Raw genomic sequence first — 20,713 nt, 5'->3', positions numbered from 1 at the left:
CGCTGAGCGCAGACTCCACAGACCCCGGGCCCCGCACGGCTGGCTCTCTCAGGAGGAGAGGCTAGGGATTACTTCATTCAGGACCAAAGCCAACCTCACATAGTTCAAAAAGCAAAAAAATGTATTTCAATTTGTTTAAAACATACATTAAATATCCTCACAGGTTAATATGAAACAAAAAATGATCCTTCAGAGCTGGGTGCTGGTGGCTTATTCCTGTAACCCCAGCAACGGTGGAGACCCATCCCAGGTAGAGGCCAGGATGTAGAGGCCAGGACATAGAGGCCATGCTGCTCAGGGAAGGTCGAGAGCCTTCTGGACACGCAGCCAGGTGCTGCAGGCGCGTCACCAGCCAAGCTACGGCAGGAAGCCTGCATGAGGCGGCCATGTGCCAGAAACCACCGCGGTGGAGAGACAGACGCGGTCTCACAAGAACCAACCCCAAAACGGCTGCGGGAGAGCAGCCTCCACGCGCAGGCCCTGATTCACACTCCAGCACTGTGTTCTTCTGAACACATGAACTCAGTGCTCACAAGACGCGGCCGCCTTGGAAGGTGCCACTGAAAAAAAACCTTGACCAGTTCCAGAACGCATAATGAGCGCAGCAGGACTGTGTGTCCAGCCCGCCTGTGTGCACACAGCCCCCACGTGTGCACACAGCCTCCCTGTGCCCGGCCTGCCTGTGTGCACACAGCCTCCATGCACAGAGCCTCCCTGTGCCCGGCCTCCCCCCAGTGCACACAGCCCCGGGTACACACCTGAGGTAGTTTTTTAGCCCACTGGTGATCGTCTTGTTGTCCCACAGTTCAACGTCAATGTCAATATCTGGAGGGGATTTGGGAGCTGGAAAGAATAAAAGTATTTCAGCTGTGTAATTCAGAATGTGACCCCCGACACCCAAGGTCGGGGGTCGGTCACTGCGCAGGACGCCGCAGCCGCCCGGCCGCGTGCGCTCACTGCATCCCGGCGAAGTGTCCGGCATGCACCGGGGGGGTCGCAGGGCTCTGCATGGATTAAAACAGTCAATCCTCAGAAGTCTCAAGACACGGGGAAAGCTCACCCCCCCCTCCCCCCCCCCCCGTAACAGAGGAGGCGGCTGAGATGTGGGGAAGTTGAGCGTGTCCAGGCTGAGCCGGGATGTGATGTGCGGGCATCGGGCGTTACCTCGCCACGGGTGACCAAAGCCAGCCTGGAAGCCAAACCCAGCAGTGCCAGGATGCCCCTCGCGCTCTTATCGTTCCCCTATGACAGCTGAACACCGCAGAGGGCTCAGTGCTGTACACGAGCCCATCTGTGAAGCCCCGTCGGTCTCGTCCAATAAACACACGGAGTTAAGATTAACTATGAATTTAAAATACACAGAGGGCAGCAGCCATGTGTGCACGAGAAGCCTGTGTTCCGGGGCCACGTGTGCTGGGGCGCCACTTACAGAAGGTGGTGCTCAGGAGCTTCTGGACTTTGGAGTTGACTCCTCCGATGCGGTACAGGCCGAGGACGGTGATGCCTGAGGGGAGGGAAAAGCGTGCGCATGGCGTGAGCCCCACGCCGCCGGGCGGGAGGTGCGCGGCTCGGCAGACGCCCGCCACGCGCCACGCGGCGCAAGAGCAGCCTGGCGGGTCCGCGGTGTGGCGGGTCCAGCCGGCCCGAGACGGCCCTGCACACGCGCTTCCCAGAGCTGACCCCGCACGGCGGCCCGAGAGCCTCGGAGACCCTCCGGGAGTCGAGGGAAGCCCCCTCCCCCGCCCGCAGCTGCTACTCTACATAAACGGCATCGGGAAGGGAGGGCGAGGGTACTCCTCGTCCCCGGTCTTCGGAGTCGGGGATGCCTGTGTGCTCCACACGCATGTTTACAGGTGGGGAAAGGACCCGGCTTTCCCCGCTCACTCACCTCGCGTCTCCACGGCTTGGATGCATTTCCTCACGAAGTTGAAGCCGGCTTCGTTCAGGTACACTGGAAGAGGGGGTGACCGTGAGCTGGGCGCCCGCAGGGAGTGGGGCCCCTAGCTGGTCCCCTCCCAGACGCGCTGCCTCCCTGACGGGACGCGACTGTGGCCAGCGTGTGACAGGGACGCGCGGTTATCAGAGGTCGGGAGCCAACGGCTTCACTCCACGAAAAGAAAAACGGTTACCACTTCCTGGCCAGACGATAGGACAACGGAAACGTTAGAAGCAAAGAAGCTGCGTCACTCAGAAGAGGGTGAGGCACGCGCCGCCCCTCGCCTGACATCCAACAACATCTAAACACAGACTGCCCCACCAGGGTTCAGACTAGTCTAGAACAGGGTTCCAGACTGCTCTAGAACAGGGTTCCAGACTGCTCTAGAACAGGGTTCCAGACTGCTCTAGAACAGGGTTCCAGACTGCTCTAGAACAGGCAACGCCAAGTGCTCACTGACGGGTTATTCCTTTGCACCAAGCTTGCTCCAGTTCCTCCTCTGACAGGTTCCTGCGGGTGAGCAGAGCCTGGCCTCAGCTCGCTCTCCCTCCTCAGAGGCGGCCGGAGGGAATCAGAACCCAACTACGCGCGGTTCCCAGGAACTGAAACCGAGCAACACCCACGGTGCTTTGGCCTCCGGGGTAAAGCGGAGGACAGACCTAATAAACCTCCTTGATTCAGTCAGACGTTACCCGTTCAGGGCTACAGCTTTTACTGAAACCCAAATGACGTTTCCATAGGCAGCGTAGCAGCACAAAAGCTATTCATCGTGGCAGAATTTGAAGAGCCGCAAGGAGAGGAAACCGCGTGCCCTTCCACAGTGCTCAAAAACCAGAGTCCTTGTGCCGCGCTTCCTCGTCATCCAGACCTGACCTGACCCCGGATGCACCGCACGCAGCACACGCACCGCGCGCGGCCGCACAGCGGCTTCCCCAGCAGCCAGCGTGGAGACGCCCGCCTTAACCGCGTCTCCTTCACCCCCTGCCTTGGCTTTTCAGATGAAAAAACACAGGCATCTCCTGCTGGGCTCCAGAGCACAGGGAGACAGCGGCCCACAGAAGTGAGCACTGTGGTCTGCACCGCAGCCACAGGCCTCGAGGATCAAGAGCGGACACTGCAGCACTGCCCGTGACCCCCGTCCTGCTCCGCCCGTGAGTGGCTCCGGGGCTCTGACCTTGGACAGAATCAGTCACACTGGAGTCGAGCTGTGGGAAGGGCGGAGGGAAGGACGTGACCCAAGATGTCTGGGAACTGAATGCTGTGCCGCTCAAGGGCACGTGTGGCAGCCGGACTTGCATGGAAGTGGAAGCAGCTCACTGTTCAGTTGATGTCTGGTTGGACACGGCCCTGGGCCCCGTGGTGCTGGAGAGAACTCGGCCCTGGCACGCGGGAGGGGACTCCGTCCCGGGAACAGCGCGGGGGGGGGGGGGGGGGGCTGGGAGGAGTGCCGGCTGGGAGGAGTTCTAAGTGCCTCTTCCTCACACTCCACACATTGCCCGGGTCCAGGGTGAAGGACAAGCTGAAAAGCCACCACACAAAAGCCACGCATGATCGGAGACAAGGCTCAGGCCACCAACAGAGAATACTAAACAAAGAAAACAGGAGAGAGAGAAACTGCGTTTTCCCTTGCAAACCGCCAGGCCCAGGATACGTATCTGAGACAGGAAAGGGCCATGCAGAAAGAGGATCTGTTTCCTGGCAAGGTGAGTTCAAATGGCAGAATCCCGAGGAACCTGGGTGATGTAGTTTTTAATAAAAATACCTCAGTGGCACAGCTCGAGGGTAGTTTAATGTGAACCTCAGTTGGCACCTGTTTAATACTGACAGTAAATCTTACCTCCCTCAAAATGAATCCACTTCCAAAGTCTTAGGATTCTACAAAAAAGCCATTAACGGCCTAGCTCACAATCAGAAAGGTATTTGTGGACAGAATATCCTGCAACTGGCCATTTCTTGGGGAGTACTGCAAAAAAAAAAAAACCAAAAACACCAAACCACCACCCCACCCCCCAAAAAAACAACCAACCATCAGCTGCCTCAGAGAGCCAGCCAGACACAAGACAGGGCGTATCAAGAAGCAAATAAAAGCCCAAGGAATGAAAATGAAATCTGATGTAAGTGATAGAGAAATGGTTTGATTATGAACTATTTCTTTGATTCAAGATTTCATGTTTTCAATTCCATCAGATGGAAGGTTTGTTAACTTATCACAAATAACCTCAGTGATAAAATAACTAATACAACGTCAATGGTGGTTGGAGTGATTCTCTGGGCGCATACTGGGAAGGCAGCCTTCGGTCCCCTTCCCCGAGCCCACAGCGGCTGCTGGTGGACAGATGGCTGAAGGTCAGGTTGTGCTGGAGTAGCGAGGGGAGGGCCGCTGCTGGCTTCCCCTCCCCCAGAGTCCCAGGGCCTCACGGACAGGTCCAGCGAGCCTCGCGCTCACAGGCAGAGGACAGATTTCCCGGCCTGAGTGGCTCCTGCCATCTCGGAAGGGCTGGCGGCTCCCCCTCCGCTAACAGGACGTCCGCTCCCTTCCCGCGCTGGGGAGAAGCCGAGCCCTCGCCCTTCTTCAGCCGCACGATTCGGACGCGCCTTCTGCTCTTTTCTCGTCTAACTGTCAAGGCGCCTAACTGCGGTTTCTCTTTTCTGGCTTACTGCAAGGTTGGCCAAGGTAGAAAGAAAAGGATTGTTTCTCATTAGCGGCCAGAACTACCTGCCAAGCTCAAATCCATACTGTTTCTGCTTTTCAACTCTTAGCTGTGCCGAGAGCCGGGTCCACGCGTGCATCACTGCACCTTCCCCAGAGACACCCAGACACCGCCACAGATGAAGGGTCAGGTGTGCATCACACCACACACCTGTGAAATTCACTCATCCATCAGGAAGAATACTGCCCCATTTTCAGGGACGTAAAAAAAAAATTACGTAAAGTGAAATGTCAGGCTCAGGGAGACAAAGGGCATGTGTTTTTCTCTCCTGTGGAATTTAGATCTAAAATAGATAAAGATGTGAAAGAATAGACAGGGTTGTATGCACGCACGTGTGTACACACATACACCAACTAACGTATAGTGCGCACAGGGCGGATTCAAATGGTTGTAACTCATTTGAACAACTGCTGTACAGTTCAGTGAGGCCGGGCGAGGTGGAGGGAGAGGAGCAGACGCAGGGGAGAGGAGGAGTGGGCAGAGTTAGCACACCACGTGTGTATGTGGAAACAGAGCCTGGTGGCGGGGCCTGGGTGGGGTGAGGATGGGGGGAGGGGGAGGCAGGAGTGTGAAGGTGCCCCACACGCTCACTGCAGACGTGTGGCTTGAGAGCCCTTCATACAGCCGTTTGAAGATAATGCAAATAAACAATATACTACAGTAAAACTAATAAAAGGTTGTGAAGGGGGAAAATGACTTACTTTCTTCTTTCTTGCTAATGATGGCGGGCAGGGTGTAAATCTGAAAACAGAGGATGTGAATCAGTGGCTTGCGTTACTGTGCGCCGGGAAGGTTGGCAGACGCTGCTGCTGCGGCCTGCGCCTGCCGTGGCCCGAGGCCAGGCCCCTTGCCCCGGCCCCTCCCTCCCCTGCGCCTGCCGTGGCCCGAGGCCAGGCCCCTTGCCCCGGCCCCTCCCTCCCCTGCGGTCCCCATCCATGAAAGGCTCTGGGCCTGGCCATCCGGCAGAGGCGTCCCAGCCTGCGGCCAGCACCGTGCCTACCACTCCCCAGAGTCCTCACGGCGCCTCCCGGGTGGCTGCCTCCGGCCACCTGCTCAGTGCCTAATCTCACCCGGACTTTGCTGAGCTAACCAGCCGCCCCTCACCCAGCTCCAGCTCGGGCTTCTGGACTATTGGTGGAGAAGTGAAAAGGCTTCATATTAAAAAAAAAAAAAAAACAATAAATTGCAGACTATTTTTTTTAATAAAATATAATGAAACCGAAATAGTAAACTATAAAGAAAAAAAGCAGAGCCCAAGTTTTGTATCCTTAAATTCAACAGACATACAAGGGCTCCTCCGAGTGACAAATGAACTCGGAACCACCATTCCCTAAGACTCAAGCAGCACCGTAGAGAGCCAGGGAGCACCACACAGGGACTGGGAGCACCACCAGGGGCTGGGAGCACCAGCCAGGGGCTGGGAGTACGGTCGAGGGCCAGGGAGCTCCACCCAGGGCTGGGAGCTCCACCCAGGGCTGGGAGCACCACCCAGGGGCTGGGAGCACCGTCGAGGGCCAGGGAGCATCACCAGGGGCTGGGAGCAGCATTGAGGGTCAGGGAGCACCGTTGAGGGCCAGGGAGCACCACCAGGGGCTGGGAGCACCGTCGAGGGCCAGGGAGCCCCACCCAGGGCTGGGAGCCAGCAGGCCCACCACAAGCAGCACCGTGGGTACCTGTGCTACCACACGGGTATTCTGCACAGGCTCCTGAACCTGGAAGGTTCTACAATGGCAGGGTGATGCTCTCCTTCTGGTCCCAGTTAAAGAGATGGGCACCAGGGCCTCATGCCTGTAGCCCTAGCTACTTGGAAAAAGTTCCCAAGATTCTCATCTCAACCAGTTTATAAAAAGCTGGGCATGACAGCGGCTCCTGTGGTCTGGCTACCTGGGAAGAGTAAGCAAGGGCACCTGGGTCCAGGCTGGCCTGAGAATAAATACAAGATCTTATTTGGAAAGATAAGCAAAAAGAGCTTGGGGCCATGGCTCAAGTGGGAGAGTATCTGCCCAGCGAGCACAAGGCCCTGAGTTCAAACTCTAATACCCACCTTCTTCCTCACAGAACCCTCGGGGGGCACTGTAAGTTATCACACCACATCCAACTAAAATAACAGCTAAAATGAGAAAAATGCTTCACACGGAGAGTTCCACCAACAAGAGCTTTACCAAAGCAGTTTAACAACCAGCCGGGCTGGAGGCTGTGTCGCCTGGAATGGTTCATCGGCATGTGCCCATCGCTCAGTGCAGAAAACCACCCCGAGCGCGGCCAGAGCAATGACGAGGCTGTGGAGTGGATGCCACCTGCCCGGCCAGGCCGGGGACCAACACGGCGGCCCTCCCTCCTCCCCGACACGGCCACCGTGCGCGGCCCACGAGCGACCGAACCCCAGGCTCCACGCCCCCACCCGTGCGCCGCTCTCACCGGCTCCTTCCCGTCCATGGCTTCCAGCCACAGCTTCCGGTTGGCTTCAGAGAAGGCCTGCAGCGTGATGACGCCATGCCTGCGGGCAGAGCGTTCCCAGCGTTAGGCCACCGAGCGGACACGCCACTACACATTTACCAATCCCCAAGAACAATGAAGGTAAAATGTGACCAGAAAGAAGGGCAGAGGACAAAGACATGGGGAGGGAAGAAAGGGCACAGAAAACAAAGACAGATCCTCAGAAAACAAGCGTGGACAAGCACACACATTCACACACGCGTGACTTTAACTGTGATGACCACGGGTAGGAAACCCACGGAATGCTTTGGGTACAGGGCTGTCAGAAGAGCTACTTTTAAACTATTTTCTGTGATTCATTTCTTTTCTAAATAAGTATTTGTGGCCTTCCTATGTGAAAGAGGGAAACAGGCACATGGCTTTCAGACAGACTGGAAAACACGCACACACTTCCCATGTTGACATGTACACCCAGGAAAGGCAAACGTATCTAAAGGCACAAAGTGAAAAGATGAGTCCAGACCTTTCCACGACTTCTATGTCAAAGCAGAACCGCTTGTCGATCGAGTCTGTCTTTCGCCGGATGCAGGACTTTAACTTGAACATCTCTGGGGAGCTGGTCACGAGGCCGTTCTGGAATAGAAAAGACAGTGCACCATCAACACCACATGTGAACCAACACGTGCTCACCGGATCGAGCCACACGCCCTGCTGCCCCATAAGACTGCTCCGTCAGCTGCGAGAGCTACACCCGGCGAATCCCCCCTCGGCCCGACATGCGCTGCCCGGGGTGGGGTCACACACGGCCCGTCAGATGGCCAACGACGCCACTGAACACAAAGACCACAAGTCCCAAATGGCACAGCTTGCAGGAACTGAAATTCTGCAACGGGCTAGAAAGAGCGCCCTGCCGCGCCTAATCGACGTCCCCTAGAAGAAGAAAGGACCAGTGTGAAAAGGCAGAGACGAGTCCTGGGACCCCTGGACGGGGAGCCGAGCGTGGTGTGATCGTGTCTGTCCAGTGCTGGACGTGGAGCCGAGCGTGGTGTGAGCGTGTCTGTCCAGTGCTGGACGGGGAGCCGAGCGTGGTGTGAGCGTGTGTGTCCAGCGCTGGACGGGAAGCCGAGCGTGGTGTGAGCGTGTGTGTCCAGTGCTGGACGTGGAGCCGAGCGTGGTGTGAGCGTGTGTGTCCAGCGCTGGACGTGGAGCCGAGCGTGGTGTGAGCGTGTGTGTCCAGCACTGGACGGGAAGCCGAGCGTGGTGTGAGCGTGTGTGTCCAGCGCTGGACGGGGAGCCGAGCGTGGTGTGATCGTGTCTGTCCAGTGCTGGACGTGGAGCCGAGCGTGGTGTGAGTGTGTGTGTCCAGCGCTGGACGTGGAGCCGAGCGTGGTGTGATCGTGTCTGTCCAGTGCTGGACGTGGAGGCGAGCGTGATGTGAGCGTGTGTGTCCAGCGCTGAACGGGGAGCCGAGCGTGGTGTGAGCGTGTGTGTCCCAGTGCTGGACGTGGAGCCGAGCGTGGTGTGAGCGTGTGTGTCCAGCGCTGGACGGGGAGCTGAGCGTGGTGTGAGCGTGTGTGTCCAGCGCTGGACGGGGAGCCGAGCGTGGTGTGAGCGTGTCTCTGTCCAGCGCTGGACAGGGAGCCAAGCGTGGTGTGAGCGTGTGTGTCCAGCACTGGACGGGAAGCCGAGCGTGGTGTGAGCGTGTGTGTCCAGCGCTGGACGGGGAGCTGAGCGTGGTGTGAGCGTGTGTGTCCCAGTGCTGGACGGGGAGCTGAGCGTGGTGTGAGCGTGTGTCCAGCGCTGGACGGGGAGCCGAGCGTGGTGTGAGTGTGTCTCTGTCCAGCGCTGGACGGGGAGCCAAGCGTGGTGTGATCGTGTCTGTCCAGTGCTGGACGGGGAGCCGAGCGTGGTGTGAGCGTGTGTGTCCCAGTGCTGGACGTGGAGCCGAGCGTGGTGTGAGCGTGTCTGTCCAGCGCTGGATGGGGAGCTGAGCGTGGTGTGAGCGTGTGTGTCCAGTGCTGGACGGGGAGCTGAGCGTGGTGTGATCGTGTCTGTCCAGTGCTGGACGTGGAGCCGAGCGTGGTGTGAGCGTGTGTGTCCAGCGCTGGACGGGGAGCCGAGCGTGGTGTGAGCGTGTCTCTGTCCAGCGCTGGACGGGGAGCCGAGCATGGTGTGATCGTGTCTGTCCAGTGCTGGACGGGGAGCCGAGCGTGGTGTGAGCGTGTGTGTCCCAGCGCTGGACGTGGAGCCGAGCGTGGTGTGAGCGTGTGTGTCCAGCGCTGGACGGGGAGCCGAGCGTGGTGTGAGTGTGTCTCTGTCCAGCGCTGGACGGGGAGCCAAGCGTGGTGTGATCGTGTCTGTCCAGTGCTGGATGGGGAGCCGAGCGTGGTGTGAGCGTGTGTGTCCCAGCGCTGGACGTGGAGCCGAGCGTGGTGTGAGCGTGTGTGTCCAGCGCTGGACGTGGAGCCGAGCGTGGTGTGAGCGTGTGTGTCCCAGTGCTGGACGTGGAGCCGAGCGTGGTGTGAGCGTGTCTGTCCAGCGCTGGACGGGGAGCTGAGCGTGGTGTGAGCGTGTGTGTCCAGCGCTGGACGTGGAGCCGAGCGTGGTGTGAGCGTGTGTGTCCAGTGCTGGACGGGGAGCTGAGCGTGGTGTGATCGTGTCTGTCCAGTGCTGGACGTGGAGCCGAGCGTGGTGTGAGCGTGTGTGTCCAGCGCTGGACGGGGAGCCGAGCGTGGTGTGAGCGTGTCTCTGTCCAGCGCTGGACGGGGAGCCGAGCATGGTGTGATCGTGTCTGTCCAGTGCTGGACGGGGAGCCGAGCGTGGTGTGAGCGTGTGTGTCCAGCGCTGGACGGGGAGCCGAGCGTGGTGTGAGCGTGTGTGTCCCAGTGCTGGACGTGGAGCCGAGCGTGGTGTGATCGTGTCTGTCCAGCGCTGGACGTGGAGCCCAGCGTGGTGTGAGCGTGTGTGTCCAGCGCTGGACGTGGAGCCCAGCGTGGTGTGAGCGTGTGTGTCCAGCGCTGGACGGGGAGCTGAGCGTGGTGTGAGCGTGTCTGTCCCAGTGCTGGACAGGGAACCGAGGGTGGTGTGAGCGTGTCTGTCCAGTGCTGGACGGGAGCTGAGCGTGGTGTGAGCGTGTCTGTCCAGTGCTGGACTTGGAGCCAAGCGTGGTGTGAGCGTGTGTGTCCAGCACTGGACGGGGAGTCGAGCGTGGTGTGAGCGTGTGTGTCCAGTGCTGGACGGGGAGCTGAGCGTGGTGTGAGCGTGTGTGTCCAGCGCTGGACGGGGAGCCGAGCGTGGTGTGAGCGTGTGTGTCCAGCACTGGACGGGAAGCCGAGCGTGGTGTGAGCGTGTGTGTCCAGCGCTGGACGGGGAGCTGAGCGTGGTGTGAGCGTGTGTGTCCAGCGCTGGACGTGGAGCCGAGCGTGGTGTGAGCGTGTGTGTCCAGTGCTGGACGTGGAGCCGAGCGTGGTGTGAGCGTGTCTGTCCAGTGCTGGACGGGGAGCCGAGGGTGGTGTGAGCGTGTGTGTCCAGCGCTGGACGGGGAGCTGAGCGTGGTGTGAGCGTGTGTGTCCAGTGCTGGACGTGGAGCCGAGCGTGGTGTGAGCGTGTCTGTCCAGTGCTGGACGGGGAGCCGAGCGTGGTGTGAGCGTGTCTGTCCAGTGCTGGACGTGGAGCCGAGCGTGGTGTGAGCGTGTGTGTCCAGTGCTGGACGGGGAGCCGAGCGTGGTGTGAGCGTGTGTGTCCAGCGCTGGACGGGGAGCTGAGCGTGGTGTGAGCGTGTGTGTCCAGCGCTGGACGGGGAGCCGAGCGTGGTGTGAGCGTGTGTGTCCAGCGCTGGACGTGGAGCCGAGCGTGGTGTGAGCGTGTGTGTCCAGCGCTGGACGTGGAGCCGAGCGTGGTGTGAGCGTGTGTGTCCAGCGCTGGACGTGGAGCCGAGCGTGGTGTGAGCGTGTGTGTCCAGCGCTGGACGGGGAGCCGAGCGTGGTGTGAGCGTGTGTGTCCAGCGCTGGACGGGGAGCCGAGCGTGCTGTGAGCGTGTGTGTCCAGTGCTGGACGGGGAGCCGAGCGTGGTGTGAGTGTGTCTGTCCAGTGCTGGACGGGGAGCTGAGCGTGGTGTGAGTGTCTCTGTCCAGTGCTGGACGTGGAGCTGAGCGTGGTGTGAGCGTGTGTGTCCAGCGCTGGATGGGGAGCCGAGCGTGGTGTGAGCGTGTGTGTCCCAGTGCTGGACAGTGGTGTGACCTAATCATCCTGGCTGTGCTGCACTGCTGACGTGGACAGCCACGCTAGTGTGTGCTGCACTGCTGACGTGGAGCCACGCTGGCGTGTGAGGCAGTGCTGACGTGGACGGCCATGCTGGCGTGTGAGGCGCTGCTGATGTGGATGGCCACGCTGGCGTGTGAGACCCTGCTGACGTGGACGGCCACGCTGACGTGTGCTGCACTGCTGACGTGGATGGCCATGCTGGCGTGTGAGGCAGTGCTGACATGGACAGCCACGCTGGTGTGCTGCACTGCTGACGTGGACGGCCACGCTGGCGTGTGAGGCAATGCTGACGTGGATGGCCACGCTGGCATGTGAGGCAGTGCTGATGTGGATGGCCACGCTGGCGTGTCAGGCAATGCTGACGTGGACGGCCACTCTGGCATGTGCTGCACTGCTGACGTGGACGGCCATGCTGGCGTGTGAGGCGCTGCCGACGTGGACGGCCACGCTGGCGTGTGAGGCAGTGCTGACGTGGACGGCCACGCTGGCATGTGCTGCGCTGCTGACGTGGATGGCCATGTTGGCATGAGGCAGTGCTGACGTGGACGGCCATGCTGGCGTGTGAGGCAGTGCTGATGTGGACGGCCACGCTGGCGTGTGAGGCACTGCTGACGTGGACGCCATCCATGGTCATGCCAGTGTCCACCTCCCCCTGGAGCAGCATCGTGTGGGATGGGACGGAACCTAGGCTCAGCCCAGCAGAGCTGCCCGGTGCATGTGAGATGCAGCCCATCTCGCCCGGCACTGCTTACTTAGGTCTTTGGTGATGGAGCTCGTGGCCTTATTGACTGTTTACATCACTAACTCGGGCTGTCACAAAAGCAGAATTTCTGGCAAATGCCACTCTGCAGAGTGGAAACTAGCTGCGACAGTGGTGGCGCTGAATACTTTTTGTATGTTCTCCACGCTTTCTTTTAGTCTGAATTAAGACTGATGAACGCACAGCACAATATGCATCACCTGGTCTGTCCCTAACTTCAACCAATTTCTGTGGACTCGGCCATGATCTAGACTACAAACTGGCTGAGTCATCCTCTAGGAATTTTGTGTCCCGATCTGTTAAAGTTGGATTGAGTTATCTATGGGATAATTATCTATGGGATAATTCTGTCTGCATCTATTGGAAGCTATAGGATAAATTCCAGCCCACGGACACTGAGGTCTCGGCTTGACAATCTTATTTCCAAGTTCACTCATTATGCATGTCCATATCTTAACTGTCAAAAGAACACGCCCTGTGTGGGGTCTGCCCAGGGACCTCCCCCATCCTACTTCTAAATCAGCCGTGTAAGACGCATTTTCATGGACAAGTTAAAGGAAAACCAGGACCACGAAAATCATTCAGCTCACAAAGATCCAAGAAAATGTTTCTGAACTTTTCCATCTTCTTTTTGAGTTGCTGCTCCCAGGTTTGAACTTGGTGCCTTACGCACTCACTTGGCATTCTTGTTCGTGGCTGGTGCTCTACCACTTGAGCCACCCCTTCAGTCCAGCATTTTGTTGATTAACTGGAGACTTTTCTCCGTGGTGGGCTCTGAGTTATGACCCTAGGTCTGAACCTTCTGAGGGGCGAGGGTTACAGACATGGCCACTGACGCCCGGTGGCTTTCAATTGTTAGGAATGTCTACGTGTCATTAGAGAAGCGCAAACATGGATGACTATTTTCATTACCTGAATAACAAGCTTTCTATTGTTACTACTTTACAAAAGGAATGAAACTGGAGACTCACCACTTTTCCGCCGGACTTCATTTCTGAAACACTCATGGTGAAGGTTTTGCTTCCCTTGTCGTACGTGCAGTAATGTTTGGTCCACGTGAAACCAAGCGGTCCTAATGGAAGGAGCAAACCCCTGGAGGTCAGCAAACCACAGGCTCTCACTTGTACATTAAGGCACAACCGGAGCGTGTCTACGGGCACGGGGGAGGGGGGGAGGGGCAGGAGGACCCCACCCCTGGGCCAGCCGCCACCCCGGGGCCAGCCCTGCTCCACGCCACACAGGAGCAGTGCCCGCAGACTTCTGCAGCGTGATTTAAAAGCAAGAAGCTGAAGCATCACGAAGGCGCCTCCAGAGCAGTGTGCGCGGAGCGAGCGTTCCAATTCCCTTTACTAACTGCTGCCCGGGCTGTCAAGTTTAACTTGCTTTGGTAATAAGCTGCTCTAGGCTGTGAAGTTATGGGGTGTGGTTGTAGACTCCACACTCACGAAGGATCACAGCTATTAGCTGTGATTCCGGGTGGGGACCACAATTCCTGTTTTTGTCCAGGACCAGGACCTGAACTCGGTACCGGATGCTCATCGCTCCCAGGGAGGCGCTCTACCCCGAGCCACGCCTCTGACGAGGTGAGCTGGGCATCTCAGTGTGCCTGGTGCACACACGGATGAGCGGACGCAGCGATGCGGGAGCCAGCAGTGCGCGACTGCGTCCGGCCTGGCCGGGCCGGGCAGTGAGGAGGTGCGGGGCGTGAGGGAAGCATCTCAAAACGCTCCTCTCTGTAGGCAGCCAGGGTGGGAGGGAGCACGGGGGTGATAAACCACAGGGCATTTCCCTCTTCCTCCACGAAGAACCTCTGCGAAGTCCCGGCGGCAGCAGAGGCAGCCGGCTGTGGCGCTGGGAGAGAACACGCGGGACTCACGTTTCTCCTGGACGTAGAGGTAGCCTTCCATGGTCCACGGGCTGGGCGGTCTGTAGTCCCGGTTGGCCGATTTCATCCTCTGCATCAGCCGCTCCACCTCTTGTCGCGTGCTTTCGAAATTGTTCCTTGTCTTAAGTAAAGAGAAACAACGCACTCAGGCTGTGTGGTCAGGGGAGGGGGGGGGGCTTCTGCACGGCCCGTCCCTTCCCCGAGCTCAGCTTCTGCACGGCCCGTCCGTTCCCCGAGCTCAGCTTCTGCACGGCCCGTCCCTTCCCCGAGCTCAGCGCCCGGGGCCTGCAGAGGAGCCCTGCAGCCTCACCCCACCCCTGGCCAGGATTTCCTTCCTCCCCCACACTGTGATTTTATGACCAAAAAGACAAAGGAAACCAATTAAAATATGCCAAACTCATTAAACAGACATCAGAATTTCCCAAAGCAGACCTTTTTTTTTTTTTTGAGGAGTAGCAACCTTAGTAGTTTTAACAAACATGGTGGCACCGCGTCAATCTAGAAGAAACTCTCTTCTCTTGTTCACTGCCACCAGGTGTTCCAAAGAGACATAGTTATACTAGGGTATGGGTGTGAAAATGAACCCCAAAGAATCACTAGCTTTGCACATGCTACCTTCTTTTGCAAGAAACAGCTCATCTGCCTTATGTCAAGTCTAAGTTACAGAAAATGTCAAACTTTTCTCCATGAAAATCTCTCTTGTATTCAGACCACATGATCTTCCTTATTCATGTCTAAAAACATAAAAATCATCACTATATAACTCTAAGATCTTTCTGTAGTCCACAATAAAAGAGCAGGTTAGGAGCCTGCCTTCCTTCCTTCCTTCCTTCCTTCCTTCTTTCCTTCCTTCCTTCTTTCCTTCCTTCCTTCCCTCCCTTCCTTACCTTCTTCCCTTCCTATTTTTCTTTCTAATGGACACAAGGATTCAATGGTCCCCCAATTCCTTCCTCTTTTCCTGTTCCTGCATCCCAGGGATCTTAATGTAATTGTGTTTAATACAGAATTGAACTATAAAATACCTTGGCGTTTACAGTTTTCCTTTTTAATATTTACTAGAAAATCCTAAATGTGTTCCGTGTTGGAAAACAATGGAAATGAATTAAAGGTGAAATCAGTTCTGCTCCAAGTTAACTAAATGCTAAACTCAAAACCCAAGAAGAATAAATCCAATTATGTATTTCTCATGGGACATTCAAACTGCAGTTTTACGGAACATCTCTGCAATAATAAGAATCAGATGGAAGTGGCACTGTGGCTCAAGTGGTAGAGCGTTGGCCTTGAGCTGAAGAGCTGAGGGACAGCGCCCAGGCCCAGAGTTCAGGCCCCATGACTGACCAAAAAAAAAAAAAAAAAAAAATCAGATAAGCAAAGAAATACAAGCTTTTTATAAAAACAAAAACTGAGTGCTGAGGTCGCTGCAGCAGACACAGGGGGCACGGGGGGGGGGGGGGCGCTAACGCAACATCCGTACAACCAGCGCCTCATGCTTGGTCCGTCGCGGTGATGCAGAAATGGGTCGGCTGCAACGGCTTTGCTGCTGCTTTGCTGTCCTGTGATGCCAGGGGGCCCTTGAAGGTTGGGAAGTGTACCGCTCTGCCGTCCAATGTGTTTAGGGTCAGCCGGCATCTTTTTCCAGCATTGATGTGTAAATGACAAACCAAAGTTGTACGTATTTAAGGCGCAGGTGCTCTCTTCAGGGACGCACACACTGCGAGGTCACAATCAAGTTCACCTCACCTGGGCACCATTTTTACTTGCCTATGGGTGAGCACACTGAAGTTACTTCTCACCGGCACACTTCAAGTATAGAAGAGAGCACTATCAGGTATGCTGTCTCCACTGACGTGGCCTCCAGAACTCGCTCCTCCTCCCTTTCAGATAAATTAATAAGTGCAAAAGGCTCCCAAATCCCCAGGGTCTACACCGAGCTAAGCTTGACTTTATGCTGTGTGTGTGCCGGGCCTGGGGCCTGAAGCCAGGGCCTGGGCACTGTCCCTGAGCTTTTCTGCTCAAGGCCAGCACTCTACCACCTGAACCACAGCTTTACTTCCAGCTGTTTTGGTGTTAACTGGAAATGAGAGTTTCATGAACTTTCCATCGGCCTCACACCTCAGCCTCTTGATTACAGGCGTGAGCCACCAGTGAGCGCCTGGCTCTAAGATTTACTTTTATAAAAGGTACAGCTGTATGCACATTTTCCCACAGTGTGGTCTGTCCTTTCCGGGCGTGCAGGCAGTGAGTGGCTACAGAGCCCTCTGTGATGATGGGCATGCCTGAGGCCCGCTGCACTCAGACAAGGTTTAAAGGCCCCAGGGTCGCACGGGGGCCACAGGCCTCGCTCGGTCCGGAGGGCAGAGAAAACAAGCATGCTCTTACGTTCTGCAAGTTGAACTGCAGCTGCTGCTTGTACGGGGCGAATTCCTGGGCGAGCTCGTAGCCCTCATGGTAGAAGGTGAACAAGCCCTGCAGGAATGACAAGAGCTGCAAAGACAGAAGAGAATTCTTTAAGCACGACGTCTGGTTTTTACAGGAGTGTCAGATGCAGAATACCCTGGAATTATATTTCATCCTAATACTAATCAATTTCAACCTGTTTGTTTGGCGAGGCTGGAGAGAGAATTACGGACAGAATAATTTTGACTTCCTTTTTGGCAGAGAGTGAGTAAACTTTTTAGGCTGACTGCTAACAGTTGTCATGCTAACGTGTGCCTCTCATTCCGGCAGATTCCAAGAAAACAAGAGGCCACAGGGCGGGAGAAACCGGCTCTTGGAGGTTCATTAGAGGTAAGAACCCCATGGACGTTTCCTGCTTGGGCTGGCTTCAGACAGTCATTCTCCAATCTCGGCCTCCCGAGTAGTTAGGATTACAGGTGTGCGCCGAGGTCTGGCTGGCGTTTTGATCGGTGAGGACAGCCAGACTGGCTTCCCACGGAATTACAGCACTTGGATGTTTACGTGAAGTGAGTCATAGCCAAAAAATAACTGTTTGAAGATGTTTACATTCACTTCCCCGAGATTTTATGCCACTCACTCGATCTCTTCCCGCTGCGAATGAAGGAAATGTTTTGGAAAAGAGGCCTCTGATAGGTCTGCAACTTAATTGTTTTAAACTAAGGAAGCAGCGCAGGTTGAAATAATTTCCGTAGGCGGGCAGCATCCCGCCGCGCCCTCCGTCCGGGCAGACAACTGATCCGCAGATTCACCTTCCCACAGCTAAACACGGGCTGCTGGAAAGCACGCCTAGGGCTTCCTTTCGTGAACAGCTCCGTGTTGCCTCCTCTCACACTCACTTCTAAACACCTACTATGCTCAAGTTATTTTCTTACAGGATTTTTGCCCTAACAGTTCCTCAGTTTATGGCAAGATGTACTATTTGCCAGCTCTGGACTGATTTTATACTCCGTTTTTGCATCTACTGGTGATTACTGCCGAAACTAAGTATTCCGTAGATTGTTCTAACCAGCTGTGGTGGCCCGTGCCTGTGATCTCTGACGCCCGGGAGGTGCAGACAGGAGAGTCAGGTGTCAGGTCAGAGAACCTCCCACCTCTTCTCTTTGTCCCCGTCTCTGGGTGGCAGCTTTTGAGCTGTGACAGTGCTGCTGGCGTGACCGCCACAGGGTGGCAGCAAAGTTAAGCTGATTTGAGGTTTGACTCTGTCCCTGTGCCTCAAGGGAAGCTCCCACTAGGAGAGCCTGGAAAACTTTAACAACTGTATGTCCCACGTCGCCTCGGGTGCAGGCGCTGAGCTGTCTCCCCCGAGGAGGCTCGACCTTTGCGACCACGGATGGTTCGAACCACCGGGCCCATCTGCCCTGGGACCCACAGACTCCACCTCGCCGTGAAAATAACCCCAGACGGCGGCCTCCCGTTTGCAGACGAAATTACTGTTAGTAACTCGAAGAACCTGGGGAGTCTGAGTAGACGCCGCCCCTGTGAGCCTTCAGACCCAGGAGAGGCTGGCAGAGGCCACACTCATTTCCTGGCCCGTGACTCCCCAGACACGCGGCTGGGGGGACACAGCTGGGTCATCCCCACACGCTTCCGCGCTTCGGGCTGTGAGGGCCCGCGGTTCCCGGGAAAGAGCGAGCGAGGCAGGGCTGAGTGGAGGGGGCGAGGCTGCAGACAGACCGGGCCGCGTGGCAGCCCCCGCAGCTTCTGCCCAACGCCAGCAAAAGTGCCAGGACGCAGCTCACGCCGACGAGGCCCCGCCCTGCGGGCCAGCCCACGCGCGCGTGGTGATCGCGACTCGTCAGTCTGAAAACCCGAGAGCAGTAGGATGCGCTGCATCGCACTGCCCCAGCACCGACGCCACGGCCGCGCAGTGGGGGGGCCCGAGCCCCCCATCTGAGCGCCTTCCTTCAAGACCCGACCCTCGTTCGAGGAAGGCAGCGGCACAGAGGGGACAGAGGAGGTCACAGCAGCCTCTCTGTGCGGAGCCCGCGCCCCGTGAACACAGCCCCCTGCGGCTCCCATGCCAACCGCCGCGGACCCCCCCCCCCCCCCCCCCCGCAACAGTGCACACGTGGCACCGGAGAGCCCGGAAATGTAAAGGAGGCTTCAGTAGCTTTAAAAAGCATCCAAGTCTTAGCAGCTCCTGTTGAATTACAGGCTGGGCGCCGTGGCTCACGCCCCTCATCCTAGCTACTGAAGAGGCTGAGATCTGAGGATCTCGGTTCAAAGCCAGCCAGGGCAGGAAAGTCCATGAGACTCTTATCCCAATAAACCACCAGAAAACGGGAAGTGGTGCTGTGGCTCAAGCAGCAGAGTGCTCCCCTGAGCTGAGGCCCTCAGGGAGGGGAGGGTGTGGAGCGGGAGGGTGTGGAGGGGGAGGGTGTGGAGCGGGAGGGTGTGGAGGGGGAGGGTGTAGAGGGGGAGGGTGTGGAGGGGGAGGGTGTAGAGGAGAGGGTGTGGAGGGGGAGGGTGTGGAGAGGGAGGGTATGGAGGGGGAGGGCGTAGAGGGGGAGGGTATGGAGCAGGAGGGTATGGAGGGGGAGGGTGTAGAGGGGGAGGGTATGGAGCAGGAGGGTATGGAGGGGGAGGGTGTAGAGGGGGAGGGTGTGGAGCAGGAGGGTATGGAGGGGGAGGGTATGGAGGGGGAGGGTGTGGAGGGGGAGGGTATGGAGCGGGAGGGTATGGAGGGGGAGGGTGTGGAGGGGGAGGGTATGGAGGGGGAGGGTATGGAGGGGGAGGGTGTGGAGGGGGAGGGTATGGAGCGGGAGGGTATGGAGGGGGAGGGTGTAGAGGGGAGGGTGTAGAGGGGAGGGTATGGAGGGGGAGGGTATGGAGGGGGAGGGTGTAGAGGGGAGGGTGTAGAGGGGAGGGTATGGAGGGGGAGGGTATGGAGCGGGAGGGTATGGAGGGGGAGGGTGTAGAGGGGGAGGGTGTGGAGCGGGAGGGTATGGAGGGGGAGGGTATGGAGGGGGAGGATGTGGAGGGGGAGGGTGTAGAGGGGGAGGGTGTGGAGCGGGAGGGTGTGGAGCGGGCGGCTCTCCTTGGTTCCATGATGGGAAGGAAGTCTCCAGTTCCAGCAGGACACCACGAGGCCAGTTGGACAGTATTGCTTCTAACCTGGCCGGCCATCCCAGCAGGAAAGCTGGGTACCGAGGTGGGGAGGGCAGCAGCCACTTCGCAGAAGGCCCCTGTCCGAGGCTGCGGACAGAACGGGCCAGAACCACACTGGGACAGGGCAGGAAGACACGTGCTGGGGGGAGAGGGCGGTGCCCAGCCAGGAGGTGGGCTCGGCCGGCCGGGGGCACGGAAGGAGGGACACCGGGGAAAGGGTCAGCACAGTCCCGCACGGTCCCGTAGCCAGGGGTCAGGAAAAGCCCCACGGGAGGCATGTGAGGAGGCCGGTAGTGGGGACAGAGTCTGGCAGCAAGCGTGACCCGGAAACCATAGTACAGGCCGGAAAAAAGAACTGAGGTCAGACCAGGCAAAAGAAAGCTTGTGAGATCCCATCTCAAGCAAGAGCCAGGCACGGTGATACGTGAATCATCCCGGCTGCCATGCAGGCCAGGCCTGGGACAAAGCAAACCCATCTCTAAATAACCAGTGCGAAAAGGGCTGGACACATGGCTCACGCGGTAGAGCGCCCAACTGGCCAGAGCGAAGAGCTGAGTTCAAACCCCAGGAATACCACACACACAGCCAAAAACAACACGCAAGCCACATGGGATTCTGAATCCCAGGGTAGCACCTGGCCAGGGAGGAAGAAGCGGGGTTCCCAGACCGGCGCGGCGTCCTTGAGCCCACCGTAGGTTTCAAAGAAGCTCAGACTCCGTGAAACTTCATCAGACCCTCAAAAACGCCGCTGCTTAAGCTACTAATTCAATCAGAGGTTTACCGTCTTAGCGACTGAGCAAACAAATACGGACTTAAGTCTGCTACTGCGAATAAAAGGGAGAAGTTAAGTCCCCAAGCTGGCAGAATGGCCTCTAGCTTCTTAATCCTCGAGCTGAGCAGCTGTCTGAGAAAGCTGCCAAGAGTCAGGCTGCGGGAGGGAAGCGGGCGCCCGGCGACGCGGTCCCCGAGGGCAGGGTGGGCTCCCCTAGGAAACCACCTCCAGAAGCCATGTCCTCCCCGCCACCCACGAACGCGGGGCCACGGCGTCGCAGGACAACAGACATCCCACAGAATGCCCAAGACTGACTCAGGAGGAGCAGAATGGCCAGGATATTCCGTTACCCGTGCCCGGATAAATCCCGTCTGTCTGTATCAGA

General features: G+C 57.6%; 1 protein-coding gene across 2 annotated transcripts in view; it reads right to left on the bottom strand.

Moving 5' to 3' along the window:
- The window catches only part of LOC138809830 (rho GTPase-activating protein 42-like), a 101,031-nt gene that overhangs the window by 14,865 nt on the left and 65,453 nt on the right, over positions 1–20,713 (bottom strand). For both annotated transcript variants that reach the window (XM_069996858.1, XM_069996867.1), the window contains 9 exons: positions 16,371–16,475; positions 13,983–14,112; positions 13,078–13,178; positions 7,607–7,716; positions 7,066–7,144; positions 5,349–5,388; positions 1,889–1,951; positions 1,430–1,504; positions 759–843 (listed from right to left, as the gene is read on the bottom strand). In XM_069996858.1, coding sequence (XP_069852959.1) covers positions 759–843; positions 1,430–1,504; positions 1,889–1,951; positions 5,349–5,388; positions 7,066–7,144; positions 7,607–7,716; positions 13,078–13,178; positions 13,983–14,112; positions 16,371–16,475 — 788 coding nt within the window. The remainder of the gene's footprint in view (positions 1–758; positions 844–1,429; positions 1,505–1,888; positions 1,952–5,348; positions 5,389–7,065; positions 7,145–7,606; positions 7,717–13,077; positions 13,179–13,982; positions 14,113–16,370; positions 16,476–20,713) is intronic.

The sequence above is a fragment of the Dipodomys merriami genome, unplaced genomic scaffold (genome assembly GCF_024711535.1).
Source record: "Dipodomys merriami isolate MVZ:Mamm:240054 unplaced genomic scaffold, mDipMer1.0.p SCAF_103, whole genome shotgun sequence".
Lineage (NCBI taxonomy): Eukaryota > Metazoa > Chordata > Mammalia > Rodentia > Heteromyidae > Dipodomys > Dipodomys merriami.
This window is presented reverse-complemented; position numbering and strand designations above follow the sequence as displayed.